At 34.1% G+C, this 12,519-nt stretch overlaps 1 protein-coding gene across 1 annotated transcript; it reads right to left on the minus strand.

Moving 5' to 3' along the window:
- Positions 1 to 5,246: 5,246 nt before the first annotated feature.
- Positions 5,247 to 6,617, minus strand: LOC110732149. Its single transcript, XM_021912065.1, has 2 exons — positions 5,477 to 6,617; positions 5,247 to 5,286 (listed from the first exon to the last, which is right to left on the minus strand). The coding sequence occupies exon 1, from the start codon at positions 6,467 to 6,469 to the stop codon at positions 5,750 to 5,752; it is 720 nt and encodes a 239-aa protein (XP_021767757.1). The 5' UTR covers positions 6,470 to 6,617; the 3' UTR covers positions 5,247 to 5,286; positions 5,477 to 5,749.
- Positions 6,618 to 12,519: the final 5,902 nt, after the last annotated feature.

The raw sequence follows: 12,519 nt of genomic DNA on the forward strand, positions 1-12,519 counted from the left end.
TTGACTTTAATTCAATTCAAAAACCTTTGTTTTAATGTGTTTGACTATGGTTTGATTCAAAAAGCTTTGTTTAAATGTGTTTGCCTTTTATTTTATTCAATTAACATTGTTTGAATGCAATTGATTTATATTTGATTCAAATAGCTTTGTTTGAATGTATTTGACTTTCATTTGATACAAAAAGCTTTGTTTGAATGTGTTTGACTTTCATTCGATTAAATTAGCTGCGTTAAATGCATTTGACTTTCATTCAATTCAAAAAGCTTTGTTTGAATGTGTTTGACTTTCATTCAATTCTAAAGCTTTGTTTGAACGTGTTTGACTTTCACTTGATTCAAAAAGCTTTGTTTTTATGCGTTTGACCATCATTTGATTTAAACTGGTTTGTTTTATATGTTTAACATTAATTAGCTTCATTGAATGCATTTGAATTTCATTCGCATTAAAAAGCTTTGTCTGAATGTGTTTAACTTTCATTTGATTAAAAAGCTTCGTTTGAATGTGTTCGACTTTCATTTGATTCAAAAAGCTTTGTTTGAATGTGTTTGACTTTCATTCGATTAAAAAAGTTTGTTTTAATGTGTTTGACTTTCATTCGATTAAAAAAGTTTGTTTGAATGTGTTTGACTTTCATTCGATTCAAAAAGCTTCGTTTGAATGTGTTAGACTTTCATTTGATTCACAAAGCTTTGTTTGAATGTGTTTGACTTTCATTCGATTAAAAAAGTTGTTTAAATGTGTTTTTATTTCATTCGATTAAAAAAGATTTGTTTTAGTGTGATTGACTTAGATTTGATTAAAAAAGTTTTGTTTGAATGTGTTTTACTTTCATTTGATTTAAGAAGCTTTGTTTGAATGTGTTTGACTGTTTTGGTAAGTAAAGAATTTTATTACCAAAAGTACAGAGTTACTACCCATAAAAGTAGCAACTACAACAAATGAAAGTGCAGTACAAGCCCTCTGGGCCAAAGAAGCAACAAAACCAAAGCCCGAAGGCAAAACAAAGAAAAGTACTACGGAATCTCTAACTCCTAAAGGGAGAGGATACCATAGCTACATCCAAAAGTGGGTAAAAACCAATACATCCGAAGATATCAAATAAGGTGAGTATAATAAAGCATCAGCTTAACTTGAAAGCATACACCATCCGCCAGCATCATCATAAAAACATCTTGATAACAACACCACAGTCAGCCTGCCAGGACAGAACAACAGCATGCATGCAGTACAAACCAGGACAAAAGATCGCAGCCATGAACCATCATCCAGCAGCACAAACATATAAAGAGGCTCAAGCAAGACAAAGAATAAGATGCCACGACAAAGGTAGATCAACAACTATCACAATGGAAGAGGGAAGAGAAAGGGGCCTTGGAGAAACAACAAACAAAGTAGCAATAGGAATACCACCCACCATACAATCCGGGCCATCAACTAGCACCTCATGCTAGAAGTCAGCACTAAAAATAAGGCATCAACCTACTGCCCACCAAGCAAGCTAAATATCCAAGACTCACCCATAACAACAAAATTCCACCATGCCAAGACAACAACAGATAATACACCACCATTTGAATCACCATAAAAAACAGCTGGATAACAACCCCATAGTCAGCCTGCCAGGACAGAACAATAGCATACATGCAGTACAAACCAGAACAAAAGATCGTAGCCATGAGCCATCAGCCAGCAGCACAAACACAGGGGAGCTTAAGATCATATAATAGCATAAGATGCCTGAGTAAAGACAGATCACCAACCACCACAACAGAAGAGGCAAAAGAAGGAGTCCTGGAAGAAACAGCAAACAAGGAAGCAATAGGAATATCACCCACCATACAATCCAGGTCATCAACTAGCACCTCATACTAGGAGACAACACTAAAAATAGGGCCTCAACCTACTACATACTGATAGGCTTATCGCGTACCTAACAAAAATAACCTAACTATTCCTTCTAACTATGTAGTAGGGCAAGTAAGGATCGAATCCCAAGAGACTATGGTTCATTCAATTAATCAGACTCAATTAATCACTAAGCACGTCACCAATCAATAATGGATGATAATAATCAACTAATATATTAAATAACACAATTAACTAGAGGAAATATTAATCAATAAACTAAAGCATCCAAGATCAAGCATTACCACGATTATGATTGATAAACTAATAAATCTACCCCCAATATATAAATCAATTGACAAGAAGAAAAGCAATCCCTAATAATAATACCAAAGGTCTCTTCCAAGTTATCAATGGCTTCCCAAATTAACTATCAAGCCTACTTCCGTGGAATCAAGCGAATAAGGGACATTAAACACCATGCCTAGATTCCTAATTATTCAATCATCTACTTCCGTGATGATCTTCAAACCCTTAATTGGAATAACCTAATCCCGTTAATACCCAACTTCCGTTGCAATAAGAACAAAGGGATGATAACAATACTAATTATTCCTAATCTAGTATTGGCATAAACACAATCAATTAAGCATGTCAATTGGGATTATTATTGGGGAATTTAAAGTTTTAATTCATGCATCAATCATAATTGGGCTACCCTAGATCTTGGAATAGAAAATCTACTCACACATATTGAAAGAAACAATAACAATCATGAATATGGAAAACATAATTGAAAAGCAATTATAATTGAAAGAGAATGAAGTAGAAGTGAATACCAAGGATTCTTCAATTGAAAGGAATTAAATTGTTGAAAAACAATGCTCAAATCTAATGGAAAGAATTAAAATTGCTTCAAAGTAATAAACTAGAACTCTAGAGAGAGAAAGAGGAATAATGGAAAACTTAAAACTTCTTTCTAATGAAGATTACAAGGGGTATTTATACCCTTAATGACCTAAAAATAAGAAAATAATAATACGGAGTGTCGCATAACTGTGCCCGGTCCAACCGGGCAAGCACCTCCCGATCGGGCGGTGAGAGTACGGAGTTGCTTTCCTTCGTAGCACTTCTTCCACCACGTGCCCGGTCCAACCGGGCGGACCTTGCCCGATCGGGCGCGTGGGGCGGTCTTCATAAATTGCTTTCTACCTTCGAAAATACCAAAAATCATCTAACTCCTATGTGCCCGGTCCAACCGGGCGGACCATGCCCGATCGGGCACGTAGAGGCTGCAGCAAATAGTTTGTATTTAACTCATCTTAAATCAGTCATAACTTCATATCCGGAGCTCTGTTTGAGGCGTGTAATATATCGTTGGAAAGGTCTTCAAGTCTACTTTCCAATGCAATTTGAATCACTCCATTATCATTTGTATATCAAAAGTTATGAGCATAATAGTGAACAGGTGTCATATTTGTCAAGTATTTCATCAACGTTTTGCTTCATTTTCACTCAAGTTCGTCTCGAACACATGATTTGATATTCTTAAGCAATATGTTTTCATACTCCATGATTATTATACTCAATATTAGCCAACCATACTCCATTTGCATATAAATCACCTGAAATTCATCAAAACACACAAACGAAGAGTAGTAGAGCACAACTTAAGCAAATAATGCAAATATGCACCAAAGATCTCTAATTTTGTAATAAAATGAGCTTAGATACCCACCTAAAACATGTGCAAAATAGGACTTATCAAATTCCCCCAAGCTAAACTCTTGCTTGTCCTCAAGCAAGACAATTAACAATAATCAACAACAATCAACAACCAAACAACATGCTTCACCCCATAATGCAAAATCAAACAAGGATTCAAAATCGAAATCAAACGAGCATGCATCCTAATCAACCAATCAAATTACTCAAACCGTCGATCCACCTAATTAATCGTCAAATGAGACCAACCATTTATAATTCAAGAATCGAAGACTAGAGTATCTCACATCGGTGGTCACTCAACACACTTTTTATGTGGCGAGCTAAAAATGAGCTCGATCTCTCACCATCCCCACCAACAATGCAATCCCCCCATCTCACAACACTCGCGTGTTTAGAGGGTTATAATAACGCTCAACCTAGTCAATGTCGACTTGAAATGCAACATATACTCCAGCATTTTGACAAAAGACTCAATTCACATGAACGCAATGCTATGCACGAAGATCGGAAGGACTTTGTGAAGCTTGTAACGTAGGTCGGGAATAAGAATGGGTAGGACAATAATTTGGGGAATGAGAGCTATAATAGTCTAACCGGGGGGAACTATCAAATGCGATGAGTCACACCTCGATTCATCAACTTCGATCAATGAAACACAAACCCAATTACAATGAAAACACAACCATCATCTCATCCACCTACATTCTCAACTCTTCAACCTTCTTTTACTTGTTTGCTTCATTTCTTTATTTTTTTTTTATCTTTTTATTTTTTTTTATTTCAATCCAACAATTTTTCATTTGAAACTTTTTCCAAATATTTTTCTTTCTTTTCTTTATTTCTCTCTTTCTTTTTCAAGAAATGTTACTTTTTTTTTTTCAAGTAATTCAATCAAACCTCCTTTTCTCACTTTTTCTCTTCTTCTTCCTTTTCTTTTCAATATTTTCGCATCAATTGCAACTTGAAACAGAATCACGCAAAAATACCGCATAAAATAGCTCCCCCAAGCTAGACTTGGGAAAAGTAATCAAATTGGGGCCAAGGGGTAATTTTTGTGGAGTTAATGAAAAATATAGTCAAGCTACAACATGGGTAAGCAAGAAGGGAACTGATGTTCTAATTTTGTCTGGAGGCTACCTAATGAACATGGCCTTCGTCATTTCAATGTGCACGTGCAATGCATTACGACACACTACTAAGAGTCTAAAGTCAAAACTAAGATCAATGCTACACCAGGAACTAAACACACACAAGAATGAATATATAAGGCTCAAGCCTCACGGTTAACACAGTCAAGCTCCTGAATCATACATAGTTAAATAACCTTGACTCCTACTAGGGATCAACAAATTCAAGGTCAAATCATGATCTTTTAGTCCACTATGCAAGTCTTTCAATCGAAAATAAATCAAAACCTTTTGGCATAAAGGATAGGGGCACAGGGAGGTAGTTCAATGGCCGTTGGCCGTTCATTATCATGATTCTTTTATTTTTCATTTCTTTTTCCAGAAGAAAGCATTAAACCTTACTGCTAGTGAAAACACACTAAAGTAGAAAGAGAGAGTGAAAGATGTACCTTGTGTACACAAGAACTTCCCCCCAAGCTAAATCAGACAATGTCCTCATTGTCTTAAAGGGAAACTTGTAGTCAAACCTCATCTTCATCATCACCCAAAATAATGTCACCAAAGCCTCGAGGATTGCAATGCATCTCTTTGGAACAAAATTGAGCAAAAACGAAACAAAGTGTTAGTGGGAAAAAGAATAAAATTGAGTCATGTACACTGTTTTGATCATAACTTTTGATGTATAAAATATAATGCAGTGATTCTAATTGCATTGGAAAGTATACTTAAAGATCTTTCCAACGATAGGTCACATAAAAAAAAATCCGATAATTAACCAGAAAGTTATGGCCTGTCGAAATTGAGCAGTTTTGCTGATCCATACGCGCGCCCGATCGGGCGAGCTCTTCCTGATTGAACTCGAACGCAGTCCAGCGAATTCTTCTCCTTTTAAATCAGCCTTTTAGATCAAAATCTGCACCAAGAGAACTCCCACAAGCATAAGATGTACTCTCCTTACCTCTCTAAGAATCAAAGAAAAATGAAAACACACAAAAATTAGAAAAGACTAAAATAAAAATAATGAAATACGGGTTGCCTCCCGCAAAGCGCTAGTTTATCAAGGTCTTAAGCTTGACCATTCTCCTTCCATCAGAAGAATTTAACGCCTTGAGTAACTTATCATACGCTCCTGCAAACATTTCATTAAGCACTATATAGGGCTCAATTGCAAGCACAGTAATCCTTACATAGAAAAGATTAGGAGCACACAAAGATAACTCAAGGTAAAAAGAAAAATCAAAAGAAAAAGATGAAGATACACCACAACCTTCTGCTTCCTCCGCTAAAAATTTAGAATTAATAGAACGAACATGGAGGTAGTCTTGTTCTTTATCATCACCCAATAACGTCTCTATTATTTTACGCTCACGAATAAGTTCATTAGCAAAAGAAAAAAAATTTTCAACCATTGGTTCTACAACCAATGACTTTTCAACCAATGGTTCTACAACTAATGATTCTTCTTCTATTGGAACCAATGATACCTCAACCACTGATTCTATAACCAATGACTCTTTAACCATCGGTTTTTCAACAAATGATTCTTCCTCCGACGTATTATACAAATTATGATAATATTCATCATGAATCCTCCAATAAATTTCATTTAGAACAAACCGTTTTTTAGAATAATCATATATGAATGGAAAGATTCTAAAATCATCCGGAGCTCGAACAAAATACTCACTATAAGGGCAATCAGGGTTTTCATGATAAAGATAATAACAAGAACAATGGCCAGATGCAAGACGTGACAATAAATCATCCATCTCCAAGGCATGTATATCATCAACTCATAAGAGAAAAAGAAGTTAATAATAGCCAAAGCAACAAACCAAAATCTTAGCAAAAACGAATCACAAATAATTAGATGAAAACCGTTAGTCCCCGGCAACGGCGCCAAAATTTGATAGGCTTATCGCGTACCTAACAAAAATAACCTAACTATTCCTTCTAACTATGTAGTAGGGCAAGTAAGGATCGAATCCCAAGAGACTATGGTTCATTCAATTAATCAGACTCAATTAATCACTAAGCACGTCACCAATCAATAATGGATGATAATAATCAACTAATATATTAAATAACACAATTAACTAGAGGAAATATTAATCAATAAACTAAAGCATCCAAGATCAAGCATTACCACGATTATGATTGATAAACTAATAAATCTACCCCCAATATATAAATCAATTGACAAGAAGAAAAGCAATCCCTAATAATAATACCAAAGGTCTCTTCCAAGTTATCAATGGCTTCCCAAATTAACTATCAAGCCTACTTCCGTGGAATCAAGCGAATAAGGGACATTAAACACCATGCCTAGATTCCTAATTATTCAATCATCTACTTCCGTGATGATCTTCAAACCCTTAATTGGAATAACCTAATCCCGTTAATACCCAACTTCCGTTGCAATAAGAACAAAGGGATGATAACAATACTAATTATTCCTAATCTAGTATTGGCATAAACACAATCAATTAAGCATGTCAATTGGGATTATTATTGGGGAATTTAAAGTTTTAATTCATGCATCAATCATAATTGGGCTACCCTAGATCTTGGAATAGAAAATCTACTCACACATATTGAAAGAAACAATAACAATCATGAATATGGAAAACATAATTGAAAAGCAATTATAATTGAAAGAGAATGAAGTAGAAGTGAATACCAAGGATTCTTCAATTGAAAGGAATTAAATTGTTGAAAAACAATGCTCAAATCTAATGGAAAGAATTAAAATTGCTTCAAAGTAATAAACTAGAACTCTAGAGAGAGAAAGAGGAATAATGGAAAACTTAAAACTTCTTTCTAATGAAGATTACAAGGGGTATTTATACCCTTAATGACCTAAAAATAAGAAAATAATAATACGGAGTGTCGCATAACTGTGCCCGGTCCAACCGGGCAAGCACCTCCCGATCGGGCGGTGAGAGTACGGAGTTGCTTTCCTTCGTAGCACTTCTTCCACCACGTGCCCGGTCCAACCGGGCGGACCTTGCCCGATCGGGCGCGTGGGGCGGTCTTCATAAATTGCTTTCTACCTTCGAAAATACCAAAAATCATCTAACTCCTATGTGCCCGGTCCAACCGGGCGGACCATGCCCGATCGGGCACGTAGAGGCTGCAGCAAATAGTTTGTATTTAACTCATCTTAAATCAGTCATAACTTCATATCCGGAGCTCTGTTTGAGGCGTGTAATATATCGTTGGAAAGGTCTTCAAGTCTACTTTCCAATGCAATTTGAATCACTCCATTATCATTTGTATATCAAAAGTTATGAGCATAATAGTGAACAGGTGTCATATTTGTCAAGTATTTCATCAACGTTTTGCTTCATTTTCACTCAAGTTCGTCTCGAACACATGATTTGATATTCTTAAGCAATATGTTTTCATACTCCATGATTATTATACTCAATATTAGCCAACCATACTCCATTTGCATATAAATCACCTGAAATTCATCAAAACACACAAACGAAGAGTAGTAGAGCACAACTTAAGCAAATAATGCAAATATGCACCAAAGATCTCTAATTTTGTAATAAAATGAGCTTAGATACCCACCTAAAACATGTGCAAAATAGGACTTATCACATACCAAGTAAGCTAGAATAACCAAGACTCACCCATAACAACCCACTTCCTCCACGCCAAAACGACAGAGAAAACACCACCACCAGCATCGCCATAAAATAGCTTGATAACACCCCATAGTCAGCCTGCCAGGACAGAACAATAGCATACATGCAGTACAAACCAGAACAAAGGATCGTAGCCATGAACCATCAACCAGCAGCACAAACACAAGGAGGCTCAAGTAAAACATAATAGCATAAGATGCCCGGACAAAGGTAGATCGAAAACCACTACAACAAAAGAGGTAAAAGAAGGAGCCTGGACAAAAGCTAGAACCAAGGTAGAAAGAGGGATACTACCCACCATACAATACAAGCCATCAACTATCACCTTAGAAGACAACACTAAAAACGGGCTTCATCCCACTACATACCAGGCAACCTAAAAAGGCCAAGACTCAACCATGACAGCCAACCTCAACCAAATAAAACCAAGAACACCTTCCACCAGCATCACCATAAAATTAGCTTGGTAATAACCCTGTAACCAGCATGCCAAGATAGAACAAAAGCATACATGCAAAACAAACCAGGACAAAGGATCGTAGCCATGATCCATCAGCTAGCATCACAAGCACAGGGCCCCAAGCAAAACAGAAAATCATAAGATGCCGAGGAAAAGATAGGTCAAAAACTACCACAAAAGAAGAGGCATAAAAAGAGGTCCAGACAGAAGCAAGAAACAAGGTAGCAATAGGAGACACACCCACCATACAACCCAGGCCATCAACTAGCACCTCATGCTAGTAGACAGTACTAAAAAAAACGGGCCTCAACCCACTACACACCAAGCAAGCTAACAAAACCCAGACTTAACAATGACAACCAACCTCCAAACCACCATCAATAGACATAATCATAATATCACAGCTAACTAACAACCCAGAAATCAGCTTGCTAGGACGACAACACGGCAAGCATACAATACAAACCAGGAAAAAGGATCGCTACCATAACCATCATCCAGCAACACTAATCACTAGGAAGCCTAAGCTGACAAAATAACACAATACATCTAGACAGTAGTTACAACCAAAGAAAACAATTCCCATTTTAACATGATAATAAAAGGGAGGCAAACAAGAGATTCAACCTTCCTTTAATAAATGAAGAGAAACAAGGAATATTTAACATCTACAAATCTATAGTTCAGGGGAGCTGCCACTTTCAACCCCCAAATATAGAGCAACACCGACCAACCAGCTGAACAACCGCTGCTAGAGCAAACTAGAGCAAGCAAAACCAGCAAACTAGAGCAAGCAAAACCACAACAACCGTTGAACAAACCAGCTGCTAGGAAAAAGAATAGGCAGGAAACACCACCCAGTAGCCTCAACCAAAATAGCCGCCGGAACTTAATCAACACCAGCGAACTAGACCAACCGACACCAGCCAAAGAACACAAACCCAGAAAAACGAGGGTTTGAGAATGTGTTTGACTTTTATTTGATTCAAAAAGCTTTGTTAGAATGTGTTTGTCTTTCATTTGATTCAAAAAGCTTTGATTGAATGTGTTTTACTTTTATTTAATTCAAAAAGCTTTGTTACAATGTGCTTGTCTTTTATTTGATTCAAAAAGCTTTGATTGAATGTGTTTGACTTTCATCAGATTCAATTAGCTTTGTTGAATGCATTTGACTTTTAATCAATTTAAAACGCTTTGTATCAATGTGTTTGACTTTCATTTGATTCAAAAAGATTTGTTTCAACGTGTTTGACTTTCATTGATTCAAAAAGCTTTATTTAAACATGTTTCACTTTCTTTTAATTCCAAAATCTTTATTTTAATGTGTTTGACCTTCATTCAATTTAAAAACGTTTGTTTTTATGTGTTTGACTATGGTTTGATTCAAAAAGCTTTGTTTAAATGTGTTTAACTTTCATTTGATTCAATTAACTTTGTTTGAATGCAATTAATTTATATTTGATTAAAATAGCTTTGTTTAAATGTATTTGACTTTCATTTGATATAAAAAGCTTTGTTTGAATGTGTTTGACTTTCATTCGATTAAATTAGCTACGTTAAATGCATTTGACTTTCATTCAATTCAAAAAGCTTTGTTTGAATGTGTTTGACTTTCATTCAATTATAAAGCTTTGTTTGAACGTGTTTAACTTTCATTCGATTCAAAAGGCTTTGTTTTTATGCGTTTGACCATCATTTGATTTAAAGTGCTTTGTTTAATATGTTTAACATACATTTGATTTAATTAGCTTAATTGAATGCATTTGACTTTTATTCGCATTTAAATGCTTTGTCTGAATGTGTTTAACTTTCATTTGATTAAAAAGCTTCGTTTGAATGTGTTAGACTTTCATTTGATTCAAAAAGCTTTGTTTGAATGTGTTTGACTTTCATTCGATTAAAAAAGTTTGTTTGAATAGTTTTTATTTCATTCGATTCAAAAAGATTTGTTTTAATGTGATTGACTTAGATTAGATTTAAAAAGTCTTGTTTGAGTGTGTTTTACTTTCGTTTAATTCAAGAAGATTTCTTTGAATGTGTTTGACATTCATTTGATTTAAAATTCTTTGTTCTAATGTGTTTGACCTTCATTCAATTTAAAAACCTTTTTTTTAATGTTTTTTACTTTGGGGTTCGATTCAAAAAGCTTTGTTTATATGTGTTTGACTTTCATTTAATTGAATGAGCTTCGTTGAATGCATTTGACTTTCATTTGATTTAAAAAACTTTGTTTAATGTGTTAGACTTTTATTCGATTCAATTATCTTCGTTGAATGCATTTATCTTTTATTCGATTCAAAAAGCTTTATTTGAATGTATTTGACCTTCATTTGATTCAAAAAGCATTGTTTGAATTTGTTTTACTTTCATTTGATTCAAAAAGCATCATTTTAATGTGTTTGACTTTCATTTCACTTGAATAGCTTTGTTTGAATGTGTTTGAATTTCATTTGATTCAATTGGCTTCGTTGAATACATTTGACTTTCATTCCATTCAAAAGCTTTGTTTTAACCTTTGTTTGAATGTGTTTGACTTTTATTCGATTCAATTAGCTTCGTTAAATGTATTTGTCTTTTATTCGATTCAAAAAGCTTTGTTTGAATGTATTTTACTTTCATTTGATTCAAAAAGCATTGTTTGAATTTGTTTTACTTTCATTCGATTAAAAAGCTTCATTATAATGTGTTTGACTTTCATTTCACTTAAAAAGCTTTAACGGAAGTTGTTTGAATCTCATTTGATTCAAATAGCTTCGTTGGATGCATTTTAGTTTCATTCCATTCAAAAGCTATATTTTAATGTGCTTCACTTTTCATTTTATTCAAAAAGTTTTGATTGAATATGTTTGACTTTCATTTGATTTAAAAAGCTTTGTTTAAATGTGTTTGACTTTCATTTGATTCAAAAAACTTTGGCTGAACGTTTTTTAGTTTTATTTGATTCCAAAACCTTTGTTTTATCGTGTGTTTCTTTCATTTAATATAAAAACAATTATTCTAAACTATTTGAGTTATATTGATTCAACAAAAAAAAAAAAATTAAATGTGTTGACTTTTATTTGATTCAATTAGCTTCGTTAAATACATTTGACTTTCATTTGATTCGAAAATCTTTGTTTAAATGTGTTTAACATTCATTTTATTCCAAAAGCTTTGTTTAAATGTATCTAACTTTCATTTGATTCAATTAGCTTCGTTGAATGCACTTGACTTTCATTCAATTAAAAAACCTTTGTATTAATGTGTTTGACTTTCATTTGATTCAAAAAGCTTTGTTTGAATGTGTTTGACATTCATTTGATTAAAAAATCTTTTTTTTAATGTGTTTGACTTTCATTGATTTAAAAAGCTGTGTTTGAACGTGTTTCACTTTCATTTAATTCCAAAATCCTTGTTTTGATGTGTTATACCTTCATTCAATTTAAAAACCTTTGTTTTAATGTGTTTGACTATGGTTTGATTCAAAAAGCTTTGTTTAAATGTGTTTGACTTTCATTTGATTCAATTAACTTTGTTTGAAAGCAATTGATTTATATTTGAGTCAAATAGCTTTGTTTGATTGTATTTGACTTTCATTTGATACAAAAAGCTTTGTTTGAATGTGTTTGACTTTCATTCGATTAAATTAGCTACGTTAAATGTATTTGACCTTCATTCAATTCAAAAAGCTTTGTTTGAATGTGTTTGACATTCATTCAATTCT

Source organism: Chenopodium quinoa, unplaced genomic scaffold, assembly GCF_001683475.1.
Source record: "Chenopodium quinoa cultivar QQ74 unplaced genomic scaffold, ASM168347v1, whole genome shotgun sequence".
Classification (NCBI taxonomy): domain Eukaryota; kingdom Viridiplantae; phylum Streptophyta; class Magnoliopsida; order Caryophyllales; family Amaranthaceae; genus Chenopodium; species Chenopodium quinoa.

Bases quoted from the DNA above. Each gene is read 5' to 3' on its own strand.
- LOC110732149 (XM_021912065.1), bottom strand. From the start codon at position 6,469: ATGGATGATTTATTGTCACGTCTTGCATCTGGCCATTGTTCTTGTTAT.